Source organism: Zingiber officinale, chromosome 9B (assembly GCF_018446385.1).
Source record: "Zingiber officinale cultivar Zhangliang chromosome 9B, Zo_v1.1, whole genome shotgun sequence".
Classification (NCBI taxonomy): domain Eukaryota; kingdom Viridiplantae; phylum Streptophyta; class Magnoliopsida; order Zingiberales; family Zingiberaceae; genus Zingiber; species Zingiber officinale.
The window spans coordinates 120269050-120296828 of record NC_056003.1 but is presented as its reverse complement, the minus strand read 5'-3'; the positions used below and the strand labels follow the sequence as shown (position 1 = coordinate 120296828).

The 27779-nt window shown below is 32.3% G+C and overlaps 1 protein-coding gene across 1 annotated transcript; it reads right to left on the bottom strand.

Moving 5' to 3' along the window:
* LOC122023802 (protein high chlorophyll fluorescent 107) lies at window positions 1-26071 on the bottom strand. Its single transcript, XM_042582155.1, has 8 exons — window positions 25522-26071; window positions 13269-13412; window positions 9177-9482; window positions 9018-9077; window positions 5409-5654; window positions 2569-2679; window positions 1658-1834; window positions 1-395 (listed from the first exon to the last, which is right to left on the bottom strand). Exons 1-8 carry the CDS (start codon window positions 26050-26052, stop codon window positions 99-101), a joined length of 1872 nt encoding a protein of 623 aa, XP_042438089.1. The 5' UTR covers window positions 26053-26071; the 3' UTR covers window positions 1-98.
* Between the last annotated feature and the right edge of the window lie 1708 nt (window positions 26072-27779).

Genomic DNA, 27779 nt, shown 5'->3' with positions numbered 1-27779 from the left:
TCAAAAAATGCGATCCTCAACATCCATCGCCATGAAAATATCCAAGCTAAACAAATTCCTCACGAGATTCCTCGCTTTCCTCATTTAGAAGCTTTTTATCAATCCAGAGTCGATACATCGAGGGATAATTTAGTTTTAGCAAACACATCCAAATTGAAATCACTCTCATATGAGCCTGTATTCTCTTCGCGCTCCAATACATTATCTGTGAGAGTTGGGTTTCTCAAAAATTCATTGGAGCTGTTATTTGCAGTTTCCAAGCTTCTTAGAATCTTCTGCTCCTTTAACTCAAAGCTCGGGTCCAAATTTAACAGTCGCTTTAGGCTATCAAGAGCTGGATCAATAATGTCGGTGAAGCCCATAACCCATGAAGCATCATCGACTAATTCGGTCCGCTGTTGGAATAGCAAAATTGTTACTACACAGTCTGCATTTGATAGGTGCCGAGGAAAGCATTATAGAACTGTACCAACAATCAAAGAGTGCCAAGAAATATTGCATCCCTAAATTTAAAAAAAAAAAATCACAAAGATAGTCGGCCATTTTATATTATATTCATGTATATACATATGACTATTTTTTTAGCTCCTAATCAGCAAATCAGGACATTTATGCTATGTTTACTCTAAAGCATGGATGAGGAAAGAAAAGGAATCTATGGTAGAAAATTATTCTCGGAGGAAGAGAAGAGAAAGGGTGAAGAAATTCCTTCCTTTGCATGCTTGTTTATCTTGATAGAGGAAGGTGAATACATACAATATAATTTTGTAAATAAAAAAAGGTACATGCGTCATTTTTTTAGATATATGGTGTAATTTTGTGAGTTAAAAGGGTACATGTGCCAATTTTTTTGGTATATGGTGTAATTTTATAAATGAAAAGGGATACATGTGTCATTTTTTTTTCCCATCCGCTGCTTTCCGTCCGATTTTGAGGTGATCAATTTTGTCTCTAAAACCATCTGTTGATGGATTGCGTTTCTTTTTCATCTAAAAATTTTAATGAAATAAATGACAGAAACTTTTCCACTGCAGAAACTTTTCCTTAGTTTTGATTTCCGCTCTCCAAGTAAACTGACCATTAGAGGATTGTCCAAGATTACCCAAAACCAGTTAGCAAGCTACTATTTTAAAAACATCACACAACATGGAAATAAGTTATAACAGAGTTTTGTAATTGTAAACTTTCGGAGGCTTTAAAATTTCTAGAACCATTAGAGTATTTTGACTTGGCCTACATATTTATTTGAAGCTTGATGTTAAACGAATTAGGTAGACATCGTAGTTATTAATTTGTGATGAAGCTTATGAGCCTATATGGTTTCGTGGAAAATTCTAGGGTATTGAAGTTGTTGACTCTCAAGGAAAGGGGCACTAAAAGCACAAAGTTGTTAACAACGAACACTAGTGAGCTTGGCTCACCAACTTTCAAGAACAAAGCCAGTGAATAATAATAAAAAATCTTATTTATTAGACATATAAGACTGCAAATTTTCTTAATTTTAAATACTCTGATATATCATTCGTCCAATGTGATTAAAAGATATGAGTAAAATAATTTTGATTAAAACAAACAAGATGAAATAGAACATAAATGCAACAAGAAATTTCAGTATAATATGAATAAAGACATCCCAATTATAATAACATCGACTCACCTGTTGATAATATAGATTACGAATTTCTTCAGCCCGAACAGGATCACCTCGTCGATCCTCCAATGATGCCAATGTCATCCATGTAACATAACTCTGAGAATTTATTTCAAGTGAAGATCTAAACAATCTTCTTGCTACCGACAGGTTTCCTATCCTTTGCTCCAAGACACCCCATGCCTGCAAAGTTACACTAACAGAATTTTTCAAAATATCAAGAAATAAAGATGCAACATAAGTGAGATATTGTCATCCCTGAGAAAACTCAATAAGCTCACCAACAAATGCCGGTATGCTACTAGCTACCAAAAATTCATCTTCAGTTGTTATACCATAGATTTCCATCTAATTGGCAGACAATGAGAATAAGTGGCGATTACTTGCACCTAGGATATATTTTTTTGAGTTATTTACACAATTGACATGCTAAATATTAGAGAACTTATATAGTTTGACATATTAATAAGCTTGTTTAAGCAATGATGAAACCTTAATCACTTGTTTTCTTTCCAAATAGATACCATTTTCATTCAATCTTACTCAACCAAAGATCTTAGAACAAACTGCCAAGGTTATTCAGTTACATGCACTGAAAAGGTCCACATGAGCCACTTAACGAAGTAATCCTACTTCATACAACAATGATAATCTTTGGTTTGCAGGATAGTTGGTTATAGGACAGAAAGCAATGTATTATTGTCACATTTTCTGGTAGTAATAATACCGTTTGTTCATAAAATTGCATTCCAACCTGTATTAGAAACAAGTAAAAAGCTGATTTACTAGCAAAGAACATTGACAAGCACAACATTGAAAGTAACCTACAAGATTTGCGAAAACACAGACACCTACTAATAGGTAGAATGTGTATATTGGATTCAGGGAAAAAACAATATCAATGATATGGTTTCTACCTGTAGGCAACGAGCAGCACTTTCAGTAGTTGAATCAATTGATAAAGCTCTTTGGTAAAGCTCCTTGGCAGTGCTAATATTCCCCTCTTTCCACTCCATCCAACCCCATGCCTAAAAAAGAAATATAACTTATTGGTACTATTGCCAGTTAAGAGAGACATTTTAACAACAGTTTTAAGATTTGCAATTTTCCCAATATTCCCATAATTGAAATCAAAATTCACTCAGAACATGCAGATCTTAAAATAGCAAGGATGTTAATGTGCTCAATATAGATTTTCTTAGAGTAGGGTGAAAAAGAAAATGTCACAAACTAGTGTAGGAGCTCATCACGTGAAGATATTCACATAAACATCCTTGACAGGTGCCTTTCGTATGCAAGCAGGGAGCACAAATTGCTTTTCATATGCATTTATTATGGTTAGATCTATGAGTTAATTCTGTCTTTTCGGGTAATTATGCAACCTCCAAGGTTTTATCTGATGTAGCACCAAGAACAACTCACCTCACCAAAAGAGGGAAATATTATTAATCGATAGCTAATTCAATACAAAGGATCATAACCTCTTTTATAACAGCCAGGTGAGCTTTCTTTGTAAAAATTTGAGTTAGTTGCCTAAAACTTTAACAAATTATCAAACAAATGTAAACAACCTTTTTAAAGAAACTCTAACTACATCATCTCCCCCACCAAGGACTCAAACTTCGTCGAGTACTGGGTGTGGGATATTCCATCAAGTCTTATGGCGCCTCATGAAGTGTGGAGTAGCCAATCAAGGAGTGCATCTATGGAAGACGACTCAAATGCCTGTTGTTTGATCTCAGTAAATTAGTTAGGTATCATTCATTATAGTTCTTTTGTGATTCATGCATCTTTTATATCTAAGGGGCCTCTCTCGTAGACTACCTGCTAATGCTTCCATAAGGAGCTATTACTATCTATGTATAGATAACCTCTCAATCATATGGGTCAACTGCATCAAGGGAGGCAGAGCTGGAGCCGAAGTGGCAATAGTACAAATTGTGAACACATAAATAGACAACTCGACTGTCCCTCAATAAGATATTAGATCCTTTATGGAAAATTGACTAACATATATTTTAGGTGGTAAATCAACCATGTAACAACACTAAGACCTATTTTTCTCACGTGGAAAGGATCAACGAAGAGAGCAAGGAGTTTCTTGTGGTGGTTTTTAGGAATCCCCTCATGGTAGATGTGAATAAGAACATAGTCTCTTACATTGCATTTCTCTAGTCCACGACGATGGGGATCTATACGAATTTTATCGAGTTAATTATTCAGTACAAGTTTTCTCCTAACATTGGAACACACTCAGAAAAGTCCTTAGTTGGCTCAGAAAGGTAGAAGGTGGTATCTAAGAGAATGGTTGGTAATGAAGCCAACTCGATAGGGTGATGATCTTTAAACCCATAGACAATCACAAATTGACTTCTACTCATGAAACAATTTTAGAATTATTATAAGACAATTTAGTAATGGGTAAGATAAATCTCAATACCTTGGGTTTTCCCCTCCTAGACGCCTAAGAATTTTTCTTGAGCTACGATTAACCACCTCATTTTATTCCTCAATCTATAGATGAAATGCAATAAAAATTTGAGTTTAGGTCCCAAATAATTTTCATAGGGCCTTCCAAAAGAACCTAACAAACTTGACATCCTACATGATCAATGTGGGTAATCTATGTAATGTAACGATCTCCTTAAAGAACAACCTAGCCATATATGAAATTCATCATTGTCTTGTTGCAGGGAGAGAAATGTGTCATTTTATAAAACCTATCTACAACAACTAAGATACAGTGATGACTTTGATTGGTTCAAGGGAGACATAAGACCAAGGATTAAAAATTCAACCCATGTCGAAGTTGCGATTCTGGACCAGAACGATACGGTTTCGGTACCGTATCGTGCCGTGCTAATATAGTTTTGGTATTTTTTAAATATAAAATATATTAATTAAAAAATAAAATATTTAACATAAATATTTAAAAAATAAACAATATAAAAAATAATCTTTAGAAAAGGGAAAAGATATGAAAACAGATAAATAAATAAATAAAAATCTTATTATAATTTTTAAATTAAAATAAATGAAATATAAAATTTATTAGATAATATATTAGAGTTTAATAAAATCTCTTTAGATTATCTCCATCATTGCTAGAAGTTGATTAAAATAATTAACTTAAATATAATTAAAAAAAATTCGAAATCTGACACCACTCATGAGCTCGCGCGACTTCGGCACTGTCGGGGTTGCGCAACCCCTCATCCATGGTCGCGGGGATCGCATGACTCTTTTAATCCAACCACAGTGGTCGTGCGACCCCTCTGCAACGGCCGCAGGGTCGCGCAACGCCTCCTCGGCAGCAACGGAACGGTTATGCGACCCCTCTGCTGCTGTTGTGGGGTCGAGCGACCCCTCCACTGTAGCCACGGGGTCGTGCAACACGTCACAAGTGTCGTGGGTCTAGTACTAGGGTCGTGCTAGTGCCGGTCGCCACTAGGTTGAATTATAGATGCAAGCGAGAATACGGTGGTTGTTAACATGACTCAATAGGTTGTTGACATGATTCATCTGGTTATGTAATTGACTAACTCGCAAATCATTTAAACTACTTCTTTACATTATAAACATTGTAGAAAGATATTTTAGAAACCTTAACCAATTTTATATCTTTATAAAAACACTAGTTTTATACCATTTTATAAGATTAATTATTGACATGTGGCTACTATATAGTCTTTGTGAGAGTAAGGCTTATCAAAGAGGTACTTGGCTGTTATCTAAGCATAGAATGAGACAATCTTACCACCCAGACAGGTTGGTGCCTTGGGTCAAGTGCAGACGCTTTTCTAAACAATGAACGAGCAAGGTCTGTGGATGAATGCTTATATTCCAGCAAGGCTAAGGACTGAAGGATGACAGGATCCCTTGGGTTTACAGCATTGCCAATCTTCAGAAGCTTCCTTCCTCTGTCAATGTTGCCTTGATTAACCTCAAACAGCGCCCAGATATGCCATGCAAACCTGTTCTTGGGACTGGCCTGTACAGCTTCCTGTAAATCAGCCAAAAATGAATCAATGTAACCCAAGCATATCCACTTGTGTAAAACTCTTAGCCAACAAGGCTGAATGCATGAGAAATAACAAAAATTCTAGCCACTAAGCATAAGTATCAATATTAAACAGAATAAAAATCTCTAGTTATTCATAAACCAAGCCGCTAGTTGGAATTTGCACCATGAGAAGAGATTGGGATTAAAAAAAAATACTTTTTGTGAGGAGATATCAATTCCTCCATGTTAATAATTAGATTTTTATTTAAGTCAGTTCTTAAGCGAAGAAAATGAGTATTTGAATGACTTCTTCATGGAGTATATAGATTGATGGAGTGGATGATGCAGCATCAGAATCCAATCTCAGAGAAAAATCTTTCAAAGAGAAAAACTTCATTAAAGTTAAAAAATGTGTACATGAAGGGTGAAAATCCCCTTTTATAAAATGAAAAATAGGCTTTCTCCTAACACTAAGAGACTAGATAGCTTCGTAATAACTAGTAAAATTTAACAACCTTGTATAAAACAATTATAACCTACAACTTTAAACAAACTCTCATCTACTGCATTATTCTCTAGTATCAAAAAGAATCAACCCTAATAAATAACTTCGTCCATGATAGACCAAGGTCATATTATAATAATTACAATAATAGGACTCAAAATAAAATGAAAATATATAATTAAGCCTATATAAATTTTTTAATCATGACTATGGAGTTGCAGAGAAGTGGATGCTAAGGTGGATATGCGGACATACGTGTTGGGAATCCAATCAAAATCTCACATTAATCTAATTGAATCTTATTGGATTACTGGGTTAATTTAATTGGATCTTAAACTTATTGGATTAATGGTTAATCTAATATTTATTTGGGCTTTTAAAATAAACCCAAACCAAGCCCACATTATTAGATAATATCTTAGTAGATAAGATTTAACCACGTTATTAGATAAGACTTGGTGGTGACGAACATGTCTTATCTGAGATAATCCTAAAAGTTAGGGTTTAATCTAAACTTATATATATGCATGGTAACTAGCACTACAAGCGTAATATATCGTGATTCTCCAATTGTGCTTGTGAGACGGACGGCGGTTGTGCTCGTGTGGATACCGCTAGAGGCGTGAGCATACTAATCGTGTTGAGATTGACTAGACTCTCCAGATATGCAAAAGGGATTTTACGTATTAAGAGGTAACAATTTTCCAAACTAATGATGTAATATGAATTTCATGGATCTCTAGTGGGTTTCTTTTCTGCTACATTTAATTTAAATGCTTTATTTTGCTACGGAACCCAACAATATGAGGATGGATAGGATAAGAAATGAGAACATTAGAGAGAGTCGGGGTTATACCAATTGAGAAAAAACTCCGATAGATATCTTTAAGATGGTACGGACATGTATTAGACGACTCATAAATGTTCTAATTAAGCGATGTGAAACTATGATAAATACACATATTAAACAAAAATGAGAGAGATCAAAAAAGACTTGGTTAGCAAGATAAAACATAATAAAATTTATTTAAATATATATGATGATATAATAGGGAACAGAGCCCAATCACATAGAAAGATCAATATAGCAGACCCCATTTAGTGAGATAAGGTTTGATTATTGTTATTGACTGACATAGAATCTGTATTGACCCCTTATTGATAGTTGTCATCATAGTTAAAAACATAGTGATAATCAATAGTTGTATGAACTAAAGTTCGATCCCTGCCAACTATCCACTCTTCCATGAGTGCATTAGATATATAGAAGGCCTTGTCTGGTTATAATTTCCTGATTTTTTTATTTCCAGACCAAGGATCAAAGGTGCACTTCAATTGTCCAAATAAAACTTACCGTTCCACAGATTTACTGAAATTAACATTATGATGGCACAAGCATTCTGTAGCAAACCTATGTCAATGAAACACTAGTGTGCTGATGTTGTCTCATTTAATATCACTGGTAAAAAAAACTATAGTTGATAGACAAAGAACATACCAAGCGGCAAAACCCTTAGATGAGCTTAAAACCCTTTAATATCCTTGGCACCGGAAGTTGAACTTAAAACCCTTCGACAAAGTGGATGTACAGAGTGGATAACCTAAACTGGAAGGATAAGGATTTTGAGCTAACAGCCCATAACGTTCACCCAGACACAACATGCATTGTGATCATTACTCTATTACTATACTCTGTAAGAAGAAGATTTCTTTTATTGACACTAATATCAACTTAAGCCGGTACACAAATCAAATACTACTGACTTGGTCAACCTTGAAGTTAAAGTAAAAACCCAAATGTATTTCTTGATTAGGTTATTAAAATAGACAATTAGTTTAGTTGGTACAACATGACCGAGAAAGAATGAGTGCAAGTTGCAAATAAATTATTCAGCGAAGAAGTACCATCAAGACATTCAAGATCACTATGTTGCAATCGAGGCAAGCCCATTATATATTGGATAGAAATGAAATGAAAGTTGATGGAAAAGTACATTTTGACACTTTAAAAATCAATAGGATATCATAGGGATGAACCTAAAACAATCATCCCCGAGTGAAATTGAATATGAAAACAAGTTTGAGGTTTTGCATATACATTGCAACCACACATTAGGGAAATCCTTATCCACTTCATCAATGGACAACGGTAAGTCAAGTTGTTTACCCCAACTTCGATAGAAGAGACCTGCAACAACCAAATTCCTCAACCAATAATGCACCTCTTTATAGGGTGTCACTAAAATTGTGAAATCAACTAGTTTGAATCATCTTTAAACTATTATCTAGTGAGCAAAAATCAGTCCATAGATCTCTAGGAGATTAACAACCCTAACTCAGTCATTCAATACTTTCACTCTATCATACAATACTTTAAGTGTCGTGATAAGGGTCATTAGCATTAAAATGTTCTCATTGGAGTTAGAACCTAGGCATGGCCCTAAATATGGTGTAGCCTACTTTTTAACTCCAAGATGATGGGGAGGTCAAACCCTTAGCTGAACCATAAGAGACTTTCGAAATGTTAGAAAGAGATTATAGTACTTTATGCAATGTGCTACATCCTATCTACACCCACATCAAATTATTCATAGAAATGCACTAGCAATTTCATACTTATATGATCAATCCATGCTTAATGTTAAACTTTGTAAGCATTTCCTTTCTCTTTTTCCTTCCCCCTCCTATTTTTCCAACACATTAACTGATAGCCCAACTCTGACTGCGCCACTCGTGTAAGTCCCCTTGTTTGGTCCTCAAGTTTTTCATATAAAAGATAGAATGCATGCCTTGAAAAAGGATAGGATTGATTGATTACATTAAGACCACAAGAATAACCTGGAAAAAAAATTTGTCACCTCAAAAAGCTTTCTCGCCGTGTAGTTGTTCTGCTGCTGCATTTCTACCTGAGCCCATGCCTGATTCAAGAGGAACATGGGAATTGATGAATTCTCATCCATAAGAAATAGTAGTTGAGAGTAAAAAACAAGTTTTATAGATTAAAAAGCAAGTCTTACAAGCCAACTTGCACAGCTTTTAGGGTTGCATTTGGTAGCTTGCTGGAACAAGTACCTAGCCCTCTTAAACCTCTTTCCTTTTGCTTCAAGGATCGCAAGACTTTGGTAAATGTACTCATTTCCACCACAGTATTTAAGTCCTTTTGCAAGAAGATTTCTTGCCTTTTTTATATTTCCTTGCTGTATTTCTAGTACTGCCCATCCATGCCAAGCTGCAACATGCTTCTTGTCAGCCACTGTAGCAGCATCAAAAAGCTCCCTGGCCCTACGGATATTTCCAGCCTTACTTTCAAGCATAGCCCAACACTGTTCAAACAAAAAGGTATGATCATGCCAACTATGCATACTTCTCAGCATGAATTACACAACAATTCATCACTGTCAAAAAGATGCTAAATGAGTAAGATGCTATACCTGCATCTTGATATAATATTAAAGATAAACGAAGCTTTCATAAACTACATATCCTTTGAACTCTTAAAATGCCTAAGAGAATTCATGAGGATTATGAATCAAGTCCTATCATGGTTGTCAAAATCAGATGATAATCATACAGATTGTCCTATTGAAGCCACTGATCTGATCTTTCCTTAGAAGTTGGTCATCTTATTTAGAGAAGTTAAAGAAGTTATATATTCAAAGAAATTACTTAGAAATGAGCTAACAAGACAAGAAAATAAATTAAATTAATTGAAAGCTCATCAATTCATGAATCAAAAGGTGTGAATTGATTGAAATTTGGTCAAACTGAATTGATTTTGGTAAAGTCACAATCTAGCCAACCAAGTCTACCTCTACCTTTGTTGCAAGATCAACCAAAAAACTTTTCACTGCATGTAATATATGAATAAGTAAACGAAGCAACTCAATGACTCATCTATCGCTTCTTCATGTAGTGATGATACTATTGGTTGAGAGAATAGTGTAGGACTGCCATCATCAATATAGCTTCAAAACCTTGAAATCAATTAAACCCAATAATATAGGATATTAATTATTTTGGTAAAATATGTATAAAAATATATTATTATTAAATAATTTTACATTAATAAATGTATGGTATCAAAGGTTTAAAATCTCAACCCGTGCCGAAGTTTTAGCCATGGACGGGAACGATACGGTTGCGGTATCATATCGCACCGTGCCGATATAGTTTCGGTATTTTTAAATATAAATGTATATTAATATTTGATTATTAAAGATGTTTATATTTTGAGATGTTGAATTTATATTTTAATATTTCTCATAAGATAATACCTATTAAATTTTTATAAAAAATATTTTAAAAAATAAGTAATTCTTAAAATTCAAAACTAAATTTATAAAAAAAATTGTAAATTTATATGTAAATTTTAAATTATTTTTTAAAGTATTTGTAAATTTTTAATTTTAAAAATTGAATTTGAAATGTTTAAGAATTATATATATTTTTTTATTTTTTGATTATTTAAAATTTATGTTTAATTTTAAAATTATTTTAAAAATTTTAAATTATTTTGTAAAACATTTATTAAAATGTAAAATTTTTTAAAAATTTTGAAACGATTTTTAATATTTAATAATTATTATTAATAATTGTTTATTTATAAAAAATAGATATTTTTAAAACAAAAAATTAACTAAATCAACAAGACTAAAAAATCGCAGTCCCTCCGGCGCGATATCTACGAAGGATTTTAGAAATATATATTATTTTATTAGAATTTTTTAGAGTTTTAAATTAATTTTTATATATTTTAATGGAATAATTTAATTACAATTTTTTTATTATTTATTTAAATTAGGGATAATTAGATTATTAAATAAATAAATAAATATTTATTATATATTTTTAAAATTAAAATAAATAAATAAATTAATTAATTAATTAATTTTATTAGGATTTAATTAAGTCTCTTTGAATTATCCTCATCCACCCTGGTAATTGTTTTAATTTAAAAAAATAATTAAATAAAAACCGATCGAGCACAGTCGCGACCCCTCTAGCGCGGCCGCGGGAGTCGCACGACCCCTCCGGTGCGGCCGCAGGATTGCACGACCCCTCCAATATAGCCGGGGGTGTCGCGACGCCCTACCCGCGTGGCCGTTGGCATTGCGACACCCTTCCTGTGCAGTCGGGCGTCACAACGCCCTCCAGCGTGGCCGCGGGCGTCGCAACGCCTCAGCGGCTGCAGCGGAACTGGTGACGGGTTCGTGTCGGTGCCAGTCAGCAGGCAAAACGAAATGTTTCGCTCATTTCGACCGGCTCGGCACGAGATCTCAAACCCTGATGGTATCTATTAATATATTTTAAAATTTGATTCTTATTAATAAAATATAATTTACTATCAATTAATAATCTAAAAGATAAACATCTAGTTTAATAAAATAATTTTTTTGATAGTTCAGAATATTATTTTATTAAGTAATAACTAATATCGATATTGTTAGCCTAATAGAACAACAATACAACAACCAAAGTCTTTATCCCACTAAGTGGGCTCTATAGGATCGTTGCGCTAGAGAGGGGTGAATATCATGACTTTTCACGTTTTTCGTAAAACACTCGATAGAGAAAACGCAACGGAATTAAAAGTACAGGAAAACAAGCAATGCTAACAAAGACAAGTTTTACTTGGTTCAGAGCCTATGACGACTTCTACTCCAAGGCACGCACTTCAGAGTACTTTCGTTAGGCAATCCACTATCAATTCGAATTATTACAAAGTATATCTCGATTACAAAATAGATGCAAATATTTAAAAGTTACCGACAACTACAGATCTAAATATTCAAAACACAAATTTGATTAGCTAGTGCTTCTAGCACCAACAGGCTCAACTATATTGATCCTCTTATATTAGGCTCGATCCCTTACTATATCCTCATCAATATTTAAATAAATTTTATCATTACTAACCAAGGAAGATTAATGTGTGTATCTATCATGGTTTCGCATCACCTAATTGATGTATTTATTGGTTGTTGTGTCTCTCGGAGTTTTCCTTCAATAGACATCCCCAACTTTCTTTTTAATGTTCTTATTCCTCATCCAATTCATCCTCGTATGTCCACACATCCACTTTAACATCTTCATCTCTGTAACTCTCATCTTATACTTGTGTGCTCGATATATATCTCAACATTTAACTTCATATAACATGTCTAACTGTCATTTTTTAAAATATTCCTTTAGGCTTCAAAGGTACCTTACAATCATAAAGAACATCTTCACATCCTCCTCTATCTCAACCATTCTACTTTTATTCTATGTAAAACATCCATATTAACAATATCCATACTACGTTTAATACTACTAAACTTAAATTTCATATATTCAATCTTTACTCTACTAAACCTAAAACAATTTTCTTTCAATGTTTCCTATCAAAATTCAAGTTTAGGATTTACTCTTTCACGTATCTCATCGATTATAACAATGGCATCTGTAAATAACATGCACGTAATATGTCTTATATCGAGTTCATCCACGACTAGTGTAAAACAATATGGACTTAGAATCAATCCTTAGTGTAATCCCACTCTTGTTATATCCTAGTATGTATCCTTATTGAAATTTTGGTGCAGCTCGAGATTTTGAACCTTGATAATAATTACTTAAAACTTGTGTAATACTATTAGATAAATATATGAGTATCACATACCAACAGTTCTCTGCAAAAATGTATTGCATGCGATTTCACATTATGACAACACACAACAAGAACTGGGTCAGCAGGGAACAGTCTGTTTAGGTTGAAATAAAATGGTAGGACAGTTATCTTCTGCCAGAAATGTAAAAGCAACCAAGGAAAACCAACTCAATCCATATTGATTGCAGTTATCAACTATTGTTTGATAAGTGGATATGCTGCCGGTGTCTGAGACCAATTACTTTACTGTTTCATGTACTTCCTAAATCTGTAAAGAGTGAAAATTTCCCTTCTCATAACATCATAGAAGCAAAATAACAAGGTTTGAACATGCAAATAATATATAGTTCCAGTGCCACTTTCCTAGTTGTCAAACAATATGCAATAAAATACATGTATCTCACAAAGAAATGCTGATGTAGAGCAAAAATACTAAAGATAAAAAATATATGTAAATGACCTGCCAAATATAAGAATTTTCTCCTTGTGTAGCTTGACAACCTCTCTCGTATACTGATTTAGCTTCTGTGTACTTCGATTGCTTGGAAAAGAGCTTTCCAAGGGCCACATAAGCGCGCCCGTCTTCAGGCCAAAACGAAATACACTGAATTCAATTGAAATAGTATGAATATAACACAAAATAATAATGAAACAAAACTCCTTGAATCATAATTAATAACCATCTTAGAAACATTTCTTACCTTGCCATGTTTTGTGTATATATTCCTATATCTTGCAGAAGAAAATTCAATAAATAAATCTACAAATATTGTTCATCATTGTATAGCTTAAGAAGGGAGGAGCAGCCAATGCTAGTTAATGTCCATCATAAATGATATATAGTACAGTGATCAGAGCTACTTACAATATGCAGTGTATTATCTCTATTTCACGATTAGTTCATAAAATGTAGATCAGTTTCTTCAAAATAAAAGTATGGCAAATTACAGAACTGCGTAGCTAAAGTTGCATATTACCCAAATCCCGTAGGTAACTTTCTAAATTACCAAATCACGTACCCAATACCTGTTTGCCCTTCCACATTCATTCGTGCCTACCCCAATCGATTGTTACAGTGTAGCAATCAATTCAGACACTATTCATCAGTGCAGTAATATCCCGAATCAATTGTAGCAATCGATTAAAAAATCTGATTCGTGTTAAAAAAAATTGCTCATCTCAATATGGCATAATGGACCTCGAGAGTCGAAATGACATGGAATCAGATCCTATATATTTATCTAGTTCTCCTGATTATATCCATGCCCTCAAATATTACTTTCATAGCCATATTGAGAGCGACAATTTTTTTAAAATTGTTGCTCTCAGTATGACGTATGGAAATGATGTTTGAGGGTATGGATATAATTAGGAGAACTAGATGAACATTCTGAGCTCTAGGTCTATCAGCCCGTTTGGGACGAAACTGGTTGATGAACCTAAAGAGTTCAAAATGATATAGAATCAAGTCATATGTGCTCGTCTAGTTTTCCTGATTATTCATACATTCAAACATCATTTCCACATGTCATATTGAGAGCAATAATTTTTTGAACACGAATCCAATTTTTTTATCGATTTCTATAATAAAACAACCGATTCAGGACGTTACTGTGTGTCAATGAATAGTGTCCTAATCGAATCGATTGGGATAGGCACAAGCGAATGTGGAGGGGCAAAACGGGTATGGGGTACGTGATTTAGTAATTTAGAAAGTTACCTACTATATTTGGGTAATATGCAACTTTAACTATGTGGTTATGCAATTTACCAATAATAAGTTTAAAATGGGTCATCCAATGTCCTCCATAAATAAATTTATTATTCACTATAGCTAACTCCATAAATGTCCTAGTACTTTCTTAACATATCATGAATGTTTCCATAGACATATTTGACCTCGCGGACAATAATTCAATAACACAAAAAACATAAATATTTTTTGGCATCTCATTGGAGCAAGCGCCCAGCATCGTTGGCCCCAAGGCAAAATCCATGTAGGTAAATCACGGGGACTATTTTTTTTTCACCATCTCATGATCTTTATAACCATATATACTGAATTACTGAAGATTATTGGATATACTTCTAGTAGCAAAATCTATTGAATGTGATATGTAACTTCAATAATCTTCATATTTCTATTTGTATTTTCAGCCAAGTTAGTGTTGTGACAATTATCTTTCCCCGGTGTATATTTGCTTTGGCAAAAGCTAAAATTGCCCCATTATTAGTTGCCTAGTTACCAGAAACATGAAAACCCACAATGAAATAACATTGCTAAAAGAAAAGGTAAATTGGGCCACATTAAAAGCAAGGGATTTTGGTTCCACTATATAAGCAGGTACTTTTTGTAGAGTTTAATCTTCTACTTTTGCTTCTATCTCCAGTTCCTGCAAGAGCTCTGTTTGGTTCAAACAACTTTTAACTCAACTTTTTTGACCTCAAGCTTCAAGGTTGCCTCTGGCTTCCATGATTTTCTTATCTTCTTGACCAGAGCTTTGTTTCTTTAGCCACAAGAAGTGTTTACTTAATTGCCCCTAATCACAAGAATAGGTCATTTTTCTTTTCCCCCTACAGGTTGTCTAACCTACTATCTTAAATACTTAGTTGCCAGTCTTCTCTTCCCTCATTGAAATATGAAGATCTAGGTCATGGTAATTTCTGCCTCAGTTAGTTTTCACTCAATTAGTAACACCATTTATTATCTTGATAGAAGAGTGCTCCATCATAGTGGTAGGCCTATCCATCGCCTCTTTTGCCATGACCTCCACATCTGTTTTGCTCAGGGCTATTACATCATCTCCCCAAAGGTTTAGGAAGGACAAGGATGGCATTCCCATCTCTATTAAATTTGTGGTAGGAAATTCCTTTTTATATCTCATCTCTATTGGATAATCAACTCTAATGGGGCTTGGCTGATGTTTTCAGTGTCTTTCTTTGATTTGATTCCAAGGAACCTAATGTCAATTAATCCCTTTTTGTAAATATCACACATGTTAAATATTTGATTAACTTGGACGAAGCTCATTTACAAGAAATTATCTTAGCTGGTGTTAGGTGTATTTTATCTTTACAATCATGATAATTGTTTCACTTTCAAAGATAGGCCACACACAAAGTGGAGAGCCTCATTAAGTATATTGAATTAAGGTAAGCATCATGAATTATTTTGGTGAATTTTCAAAACTTGAAACATATTGGATTGTTAATTATAAGATCCAAATAAAAATTATAATAAAATTTATCTTATTTTTTTACATCTTAACTTATATATACATATAGTGTTCTATTTTATATATTAATTTTATTAATGGAGTAACAATGATATCGATTAAATATAAAAGATATGTAAGTCCCTATCTCATATTGATGCCAATGTATTTTTTTTTTTTTGGACTTCACGCTAGCTGTTGACTTCAAATCTCTATTGCATCAATAGAACTGAAAAGAGAGAAGCCGACAACCATATTACATGCAAATGGATGAAATTGAGTTTGGTGTCATGAGATTTCTTGGTCATCATTACTTCCACCCTTATTGTTGCGTGATGACTCCTTAATCACCATTGGATTCAACTCCACCTTAGATGTGATAAACGTTGTCACCCTGCGGCTAGATTCTTCTTTTACAGCAATGTTGTCTCATCAATATCATTATTGTCTGAACCATCTCCCTGGCCTCTCTACTTCTACCAAACAAAAAAAAAAACCTTTTCTTTCTTTTACAATGGTTTTAGTTTAATATTTGGCCTACTGGATTTAATATAATGCCTTAAGAGCACCCACAATGGGGTGTTAAATGGGGGTTATAACACCCATTTAACATCCCCTCTCGATTGTGAGTGGGCATTATAATGGCCACTCACAAGAGAGAGGAGAGAGAGTGTTCAAAGGTTTGAACACCTTTGAACACCTTTTCTCTTATTTTTTTTAATTTTTTCTTTTTCTTTTTTAAATTATAAAATTTTAAATATTATTTAAAAAACTAATAAAAGGATGAATAAGTAGATGGTGGGGCCCATATTAATGTTAAAAGGGATGTGAGTAAAAGAGATATGTTATTATAATGAATATGTGGCAGTGGTCCCCATATCTTTTGATGAGATGATGAATGTTATAACGGATTAACGTTGCGGATGCTCTAATAAGTTAGATTTTGGTTGGATTTAATTTATGTTCCATTTTCATTTTTAAAAGAAAAATCTACAAAATAAGTTAAATATTAAATAATATCAAATTAGTTGTTACATATGATATATAGTTTTACACTTATAGTCGCCATGGCTTTGAAACAAGTCGCCAAGGGTCGCTCCTTCCTCGTAGCTGACAATGAGGAAGCAGCTCCTACCATTAGATCCCGTGCTTCCACTTCAAATTACAGATCGTGCTTTTGCCACACCTAGGGGTGTAAATGAACCAAACCGCTCATGAGTTATTCGAAGTTCGATTCGATAAAAGCTCGTTTAATGAGGCTCGTTAAGATAAACAAACCAAGCTCAAGCTTCACAATATTCGACTCGTTAACTTGTGAACATGTTCGTTAAGCTCATGAATTAACTTTTAAATAAAATAATAATAGTTTTGATATTGAATTTATAAATTTTATACTCTACTTATGAAACATATAGATAAATATATTAAATTTATTTATTAGAATAAAATTATAAATTTTAATAAGAATATTATAATTTTCTCTAAATATATAATTTAATTTTTTATGAATATTTAAATTTATAATTTATATTTATTAAGCTCGTTTAGGCTCGATAAAAGCTCGAATAAGCTCGTGAGCCATGAATATATTCGTTAAATAAAGTTTGAGCTCGGCTCGATTATAAACGAGTCAAACTCAAATATTCAAGAGTTCGGCTCGGCTTGGCTGGATTACACCCCTAGCTACACCATAATCCCAAAGCATAAAAAATGTTTTCAGGGTAGGGTTTGCCAAGGTACCATTGTCAATTGCCTCTTTCCCCCAAGTTGTCCTACTCCCAATTTATCTATGCCTTTTAGAAAGCCAAAAGCAAAAGAAAGGCTCCTCTAACAAGTTTGGGTTTGCACCAAAATAATTTCTTTTGTAAAGTCTCTAAATTTCAATTTAAGCGCCTTGTCGATACATCACCAAAAATTTGGACATATAAAACTTATATTGTTAAATCATCTAAAAAGAATTATGTATTTTGAAATAATCAATTTTCATTAATAGTCTCCTCCCAAAATAATCAACTTTTGTTAAAAGCATCAGCAACTAATTCTCTATTTGGTTGTAGTTTTAATATAATATTTTTGAAGGTCACTAATAAATTATCATTATCACTTGTGGCTATTCGGTATTGATATGTCGGATTGAGATAATAGCCTAAAATAACTAAACATATACAATTATTAATAACAATATTAAAAATTCTTTATTATTAAAAAAATATGCAAGTACCAAATGAATATGTTTTCTCATTTGGTTGTCTCATCTCACAGTAATTATATCAACATAATATTGATACTTTGTTGGCATTTATGAATATCTCTTAATTTTCTCTTTTGCTTCCTTAATTCGGTGGTAAACATTCCCCATTTAGGCTTTTAATCCATGTCGATTTTACATAGAACATCATACAAAGATTCTATGTCATAAGATCCTCAATATTGTCCTAAAAATCTAGCAAATATACAATTTTTTACGCCTCCCTAACTCATTGGTGCTAAAGCATCTACAGGTTCTCAATCATGTTCATCAATCTGACTTTTTTCTAAACGACTTTTAATAAGAGAAAGTGAGTCACAAGCCAACTTGCTCTTGGTCATAGAATCGAATAAATTTTCTTATTAATTCGTGAGCATGATGATTATTAATGATTGGCCTCTTTTTACTATCTTCATTATATTAAGTTTAATAATATCTGTCATCATTAAATCAATACAGTGTGTTGATATGACTTAAAAAATGAGGAAGAAATAATTTCTTATACAAAAGAATAGGTACACGACTCTCTTGTTTATAGAGAGAATTTACAATAGAAAGGAAACTAATGAAAAAGAAATTAAATAATAAGGAAACTAATTAAAGTTAATAATTGACAAATGATCATTTTCTATTTTTCCTGATTTGCATATCTTTGATTTTAATGATGACAGGATTTCCAACACTCCCCCTAAGCTAGTTTGTAGATATCTTCCATAGCCAGCTTGCTAGTCAGCTTATCGAATTGTTTCTTGTGTAGTCCCTTCGTTAATACATCAGCTAATTATTCATTTGTTGGAAAATATGTCATGCATATTACTCCAGTGTTGATTTTCTCCTTGATGAAATGTTTATCCACCTCTATATGCTTTGTGCGATCATGAAGAACAAGATTATGAGCTATGGAAATAGCAACTTTGTTGTCACGATAAACCTTTATAAAAGTTAAAAAGAAAGCTTCAATTCCTCAAGAATTCTTTTGATCCACATTACCTCACAGATTCCATGGGCAACAACTCTGAATTCTGCTCCAGCACTACCAATTGTAGGATCGAAAAGAATTTAGATATCTCCACAATGGTATGACATTGTCTACTTTGGGCCTAAGCTCTCATGATTTTTGCTCTTGGGCTCTACCCAAAAGGCCTCATGTCAATGGAGATATATTTTCTCTTTATAAACCCATGATCTTTCCCATGTGTTTTCAATGTGGAACTATGTTTGTAACCTTGCAACCCCAACAACCCCCCCCCCCCCCCCCCCTCAAACAAAGGACCACAAGCTTCTCATGTTCGATCCTTGACTCACCAGGTCTTCCTGTCCCTCGGTCCACCCGACCTACTAGGACTTCCTGCTTGGTGTCTAGTCCTCTTGATCCGAATATAGGAGCTCTCACTTTCTTTGTTCGAGGTTAATATTGTACCCACATGGCTCAATCAGACCATAGCTCTTGTGCACAGTCGGTGGTTAAACCTTCTAGCAGTCTGGGCTCTGATACCAACTTAGAAAATGAAGAAGAAATAATTTCTTATACAAAAGAATAGGTACACGACTCTCTTGTTTATAGAGAGAATTTACAATAGAAAGGAAACTAACGAAGAGGAAATTAAATAATAAGGAAACTAATTAAAGCTAATTAAAGATAATAATTGACAAATGATCCTTTCCTATTTTTCCTGATTTGTATATCTTTGATTTTAATGATGACAGGATTTCCAACAATATGGTATCCAAAATAATGTTGGATACTCTTGTTCCAATAGCTCTCAATCCTTCTTGAAGTTGGCACCATTATTTGTAATCATCTGCACTAAATATTCTACACCTATCAGTTGAATTACACTATCCATTAAACGATATATGTAAAATGTGTCATGATATTCTGCAATTGCATAATGATTTATGAAATATCTCCTTTCAATTGCAGCATAACAGAATTGATGTATAAGTTTGTTTAACTATAGGCCTCATTACTTCTTCCATAATAGGATCTAAGTCTTAATCTACTCCACTTGTTCGTTTAAGTATGGGCCAGCATTTTCATATGTGATTAGAGGTTGGATACCAAGATCAGTTTTTTATATTGGACACCATGTTATAGTAGTATGTATTATTTTTTATATTAGGGCAAATTTAATTGAAATGAAAAAATTTAGTAATATATATCATCAATCTAGTCTGTTTGCCAATTGGTTTGGAAATGTCGGCAAATCAATATGTGCAATATCAATTGCACACCTTCATCCCATAGAAGGAAAGAAATCTCGTGTTGAGGTAACACGAACACTTGCACTCCTCTCCTATATTGTTGTAGTAATTAAGTCACTTCCACTAGCAACAGTTGAGCCATTTACACTAGAACCAACTGTATCACCACTATGGCATAAGTTGCTCATACTCATTTTAAGCTCGAGAGGAACAAAGAATGCTAAAAATTCTTTGTCATTTGGAATACCTTCACCACAACCTTCAAGTTCAACATAGACGGGTTCTCTAGAGGCTCATTTGTCAAAAAACAAATCATGATGTTATCTATATTCTTTTTTACTATCGAGTTCCTCCATTGCACCACGGATTTCTCGAGGAGCTTTTGGGCACTTACAAATATCCAGACATCCACCAATTAGGTGTTATTTTATGTATGTGGCCCACCGCCACCTCCAATAATATCGCAATGGAAATATTGCCAATGAAAATAATTCTCTAATCGATATGGATATCTCCAAGCTGGATTATAAGTATATTGTTTTGGTACCTTTTGACTACCCATGCATTATTAAAAAGTTAAGAGTATCAAAAAGTTAAAATACTTCACAACAAATATTCATAATTATAGCAATAAAAAAAATTAACATAAGAAAAATTTATTCTCCTATTGATAAAAAATTACAAGAATATCTAAATTTAACAAAAATACTAAATAAATAGAATAAATATCTCCATATAGGAATATTATTTAAAACTTTTGAATAACTATTAAACTAGCATACTAAAATTTAAATCTCAAGTTCGTTACGCTTATAAATACAACAACAACCGAGCCTTATCCAACTAGGTGATGTCGGCTATATAGATCATTCTATATCATTGGGCTCTATCCCCTACTATATCATTATCTATACTTAAATAAATTTTATCTTGTTTTATTGTTGCTAATCAAATCTTTTATGGTCTTCCTATTGCTTGTTTGATGCACGTATTTGTCATAATTTCACATTGCATAACTAGAGTATTTATTAGTCATATAAGTGCATGTCTCTACCATCTTAAACATGTCTCTCGGAGTTTTCCCTCAATAGATGCAACTCCAACTTTCTCTCTAATGCTCTGATGCTCTAATTCCTTATTCTATTCATCCTCGTATATTCACACATTCACCTTAACATTTTCATCTCAGCAACTCTCATCTTTTGCTCCTGTGCTTAGGTCATAATCCAACATTTAGCATCATATAACATAGCAAATCTAACCGCAGTTTTGTAAAACTTCCCTATAAGTTTTAGAAGTACTTTACGATTACATAAAATACCCGACGTTCTCCTTCATTTCAACCATCCTACTTGTATTCTATGTAAGACATTTCTCTTTATGCATCCATCATTTTGCAAAAATGATCATAAATACTTAAGGCTCTCCTCGGACAACTTGTTCTATCCTATCATAATAATTGTCTCATTACATCTAATATTACTAAGCTTAAATTTCATATATTGTCTTTACTCTACTAAGCCTAAAACCTTTCATTTCTAATGTTTCCCGTCAAGATTCTAGTTTAGCATTTACTTCAAGTGTCTCGTCTACCAATAAAATATCATCTGCAAACAACATATACCACGGTACTGTATCTTGAATGTGTTCAGTGAGTTCGTCCATGATTAACGTAAAAGATAGAAACTTAGAGTTAATCCTTGATATAACCCAATCTTTATTAAAAATGCTTCAATTAATCTAAAGTCTTCAGTCTAGTTATTACATCCTCAGACATATCCTTAATTAGTTCAATATATGTTATGCTAACACCTATCTTTTCTAGAATTCTCCATATAATTTCTCTGCGAAATTTATCATAAGTTTTTTCTAAGTTAATGAATATCATATGTAGATTTTATTTTTCTCCTGATACATTTCAATTAGTTGTCTAAAAGATGCATAACTTATATTGTTGATCGCATGATCCCAAATTGATTTTTAATCCTTACTCTTTCCCAAAATTTTATGGTATAACTCATTAGTTTAATACCCCTATAGTTTGCACAATTTTGTACGTCTCCCTTTATTTTATATAAGGGAACTAGAATGCTTACCTTCCATGATCAAGCATTTTTTTTCATTTTCAATATTATATTAAATAATTTTGTAAGTCATTCAATACCTTATTTCCCTAGACACTTCCATACCTCTATCGGAATATCATTTGGTCCAATAACTTTTTCATTTTGCATCTCATTTAAAGCTTGTTCTACTTCTTAAGTTTAAATTCTAAATTCTACGATAAAAAATTAAATTTTTATACTCATTTAACATACTTGAATTGCCTAAGTTAAGTTGGTCACCTAAACCTTCATTAAAAAGTTGATAAAAATACATTTTCCACCGCTCTTTTATTTCTCCAACATTTACTAGTACTCTATTGCATTCATCTTTACATCTTATTTGGATAAGATCTCTTACCCTCCTCTCTCTCTCTCTCTCTCTCTCTCTCTCACTTTAGCTATTCTATAAATATCTCTTTCCTCTTCTTTTGTATCCAACTTTCGACACAACCATTCGAAAGTTTAAATTTTTGCTCCATTCACTACTTTCTTAGTCTCTTTCTTGGCTATTATATATATATTTTTTAAGTTTTTCTAGTTCTTACAAATATATAATTCCTTATAGGTTGTTTGTTTTTCCTTCACTTTCTACTGTACTTTCTCATTCCACTACCAAGATTCTTCACTTGGTGGTGGCATGCCCCTTTGACTCACCGAATCACCGTATATTTCACTTAATATTTGTACTTCTATCTTCTCTTTAAATATGTACATTAATAAATATGACACATTAATAAAACTAAGAATTCGAATATAATTTTGAAAATTATCTCAAAATTTCCTAAAGAGTCTAATATAATTTTAAAAGTATTCATCATATTTAAAATTATTTAAAGGTTTTTAATTATTTTTAAATATATTTAAAAGTTTATAATTTTAAAATTATCTAAAATAATTCTAAAGAGTCAAAGATAATTTTAGAAATTATTCATCATATTTTAAAGTTATTTAAAAAAATTCAATTATTTTTAAATGTATTTAAATGTTTATAAATTTTTAAGATTACTTAAAACATTTAAAATTATATTTTTTTAATTCTTAATAGATTAAAATTTTAAAATTAATTACTAATATTTAAAAATATTTATAAAAATTAAAATTAATTTCAAGTTTTGATAAATTATGATTCAGATTTATATGAACATGAATTAATTGAGGATTATACTAAATCGACTACATCTAATTGATTTTAAATATTCCAATTCAAATGTTTTTTATTTTAACAATTAATTATCAATTTAATTAATTAATTAATTAATTATTAATATATAATATATAATATATAATATATAATATATATAGTTATAGTTTATTTTTTATATATAATATATAATAAATATTCTAGTTTATAAATTTATATATAATTTATATAATATATTAATTATATTGTTGTTATAAGAGTTATATAAAATAATTAATTATATCAGTGTTATATATATATTATTTAAAATAGTTTATATACTACATATATCTGTTTGTATGAATTTAATATAATGGTTTTGATTAAAATTGTTGCATTAAAATCTTTTTTCATTATCAAATTCCTATTCTCACGATTTTCTTCTTAATTTCTCCCCTCCCTGGGTTGCTACAGTCATGATTTGTTCTTGCTTTGTTCTCCTCTCCTCTGACTACATCTCATAAACCTTACCTATGCAGTATGCACATCGCTTTAAGCCGAAGAGTATCTGCCCTCACCGTTGCTATTCCTTGTTGCCGATAGATGTTCAATGCATGTTGTTGCTTCTTGGGTAAGTTCCCAAACATTTTATAGCCTTAATCCTCTCCCGTGATCAACAGAAGGAATCGTCTCAATTCCTTTTGTCATGCTCCATGCCGACAGCAAGCACGCGAGAAATTGATGGTTGATATAGGATTCTCATGTGATTGTAAAAGTCAACCTTTGTTGCTATTGTCACATCCGTGCCGGCGGATTATCAATTTCAGTCTAGTGCCGAAATGGTAAAAATTGTCCATTTCAGGTGGCACGGGTTGAAACCGAAATTCATGTTATATACCTTGAATGTTTACATTATTATATGTTAAATTGATTAATTATTTCTGAACCAAATCAGTTTAGGGCTATTGGGGGCTATATTTGAGTCTGCTAGGGAGCTATTAGGGTCTTCAATTAAGGGTGGGTCAATTTGGGCTTGAATTGGGCTCAAATCAGGAGAATAATTAGATTATGCATTGATTTTTCAAGTATCTTTACTAAAACCAACACGACCAAGGGAGACCATTGATGGCATAAAACACCCCGACCATACTCCACAAATAGTGGGGCGTCACTTGGACATAGGCAACCTAGAACTTCCAAAGATGGTGTGTGTTCAACAGTAATAGACCCAGTGAGTTGTAAACTCAACACAGAGTAAGAAGAGCATAATAGATGATGCTAGGGTAATCCAAATGTCAGCTAATCGACACATGTCCTTGACAAAGGTGAATAACTTGTGTCACTTGAAGCCTACAAGTACCAATCTCCACAAACAGAAAAAAAAAAGTTAAGAGACTTGAAAATCAGTGATCCACCTCCTTCGTGCTTCCTTGGGGCATTATAGAGAAACTTTGGCAAGCCATGGAGCACTTTGGCAGCCAACCTCTGGTGATTCAGAGTTTTCAACACTCTTGATTCTTAGCTCTATCTTAAAATTCTTTTGGATTAGATCCATGTAGGTCCATTTAAATGTGATTATAATTTAACTACAAAAATGGCAAGAAAATGTCTATAACCAAAGTTCATGATTATGCAATTTAATTTTCTTCCTATACTAGGACTGGATCAAAAGCCAGAAATTAAATGATGAATATGCCAAGTAATCCAAGTTAACAGAATGGTTCTTTTTCATTCAATCTAAAGTAATGATCGGCCCAATCAAAATTTACTCCCTCATGGCAACTACTTCTTACAAGAAGAAGGAGCGGAATATGCTTTACCTTAAGGAGAATCTCCTCGGCTTCTTTGAACCTGTACTTCCTAGTGAGGACTTTGGCACGGTACAGACCTAGTTCCAGGTTAATTCCGAGCGGCCTCTTCTCGCCAGCTACGACTCTCTCGGGTTCGAACATCATCATCTTTTTGGCAAACTCCGACAGCCCCTTATCGATCTTAGAAACAGAAGGCGTTCCTTCACCTCCCCCGCTCCTCTCCTCGATCTCCGCCAGAGAACCTGCTGCTGAATCCTCGAGGTCATCCTTCACGGGGCGGCGGACGACGAGGAGTCCCTCCCGGGCATTTTCGAGATCTTCTTCGACTTGGTCGTCTTCATCGACGCCCAGCTGGGCATTGTCGACCTTGTGCTGGAGGGGGGCAGGCGAGGAGTTCGTGGATCTGACGGGAGGGAGGGATCGAAGTGATGGAGGAGCGGCGATGAGAGAGAGGGAGACGAGATTGGAGTTGAAGTTGGAGGTCGGGGAGGATGGTGAAGGGAGTAGAGGGAAGTGAGCTTTGGGGGAGAAGAGGTGCATTTTCTATCCGATCGTTGCTTTCCCAGAGAGGTCGGGTTTAAGGGGTGCAGCGTGCAGGAACGTGGTGGATATTTAGCCACGTGGCTGATTGGTTTTGGAGAGACGAGGCCTAGCTTGGCTCTAAAAATTAAAAATGGCGGATCAGATAATATTAAATTTTAGAGGACCGATTTAGTCTCGAAAAAAATTTTAATTGATCGTTAGAATAAACAGTTTAAGGACATCTCTAATAAGTTAAACTCCTTCATAAGTTTTTTTTTAGATTTTAATATACCACATCAATACCGTATCAAAAGTAGAAAAATCTACTATTCTCTCCACAATAAAAAAAACCTCCATACAACTTTTTTATGAGTCCTACATTACAAATCATATATTATTATTTTTATTTTTTCATTTAATATCTCTATATAATTTTTACTTAATATTTTATTTAATTCTCAACTTTAAATTAATTTATTTGTAATTTTTAATTAATAAATTAATAAACTTATGATTTTTAATTTAATTTAATTTATAATTTTTATTTAATATTTAATTAACTTATGAATTTTAATTTAATTATAGTCATTTGTATTTTTTTTAACTTATCAAATATATTTATTTTTAAAAGAAAAATATATAATTTAACTATTAAATAAAATATTTAATGATTTTAAAAAAATAACATGCAATATTAATTTTTCAATAATTAATGGTTTCATCTTCAAGAGAAAAAAATAGGTTTGAAATATCAAACCTGCTCTTAAAATAAAAACCTCAAAGTTTATGTCTCCACTCATTAGAGCTTTTTTATTGAGCTTTTTCAACTCTATAAACCTGTTAAAAAAAACTGCATTGAAAATGCTCTAAGAGTTCAATAATATAGTTAGTTATGCTATTTAGAGAAAAAATACTTCTATAAAGAATAATGAATATTTAAATAAAAAATTAATATTATTTTATTACACCGTAGCTCCAGACTTTGCTCTAACAAAAGCAATATTGTAAGGATATACCTAATTCATTTCTATTATAACATGTCATCTTATTAAATATATATATATATATATATATATATATAATTCAATGTCACATAATCATTATAATAACATATCTTTTTGAATTAAATTTTTTTTAACATTAACATTCATTATTTATGGGTACAACACTTTATTTAATTATCTTAAAATTATATCATATTAAATAAATATATTTTAAAATATTTAAATTATTATTATTTTTAATAATAATCTTATTTTCTAAAAACTAATTTTAAAATCAAATTATTATTATTTAAAAAATATTTAAATTTTTTTAAAAATTTAAAAAAAATGTCCCAGGATTCATTTGTATTTCTTAAATTTAATTAATGTTTGATTCATAATGGAATCATCCACCTCTAACATTAATTAGATCACATCTTTGAATAACTAGATTATTAAAAAAAATTAAGTGGTAAATGGATTGAACTTTCTTAAATAAAAAGTTTATTTATGTTTATTCAATAATAAAAAAATTATATTAAATAAATAAATTTAATACTAATAAATTTGATTGGTTAAAATTTTTATTTAAATGTATAAAAAATAGTAATTTATAATTTTTATAATTTTTATTTATGATAAGTTAAAAATAAAAAATAATATAAATTTTATGTATTAAATAAATATTTAATCTAATTTGTAAGGACAATAAAATTATTAGTTAAGTTTGGTAAAAAAAAGTCTTGAGTTTTCCTGAGTTTA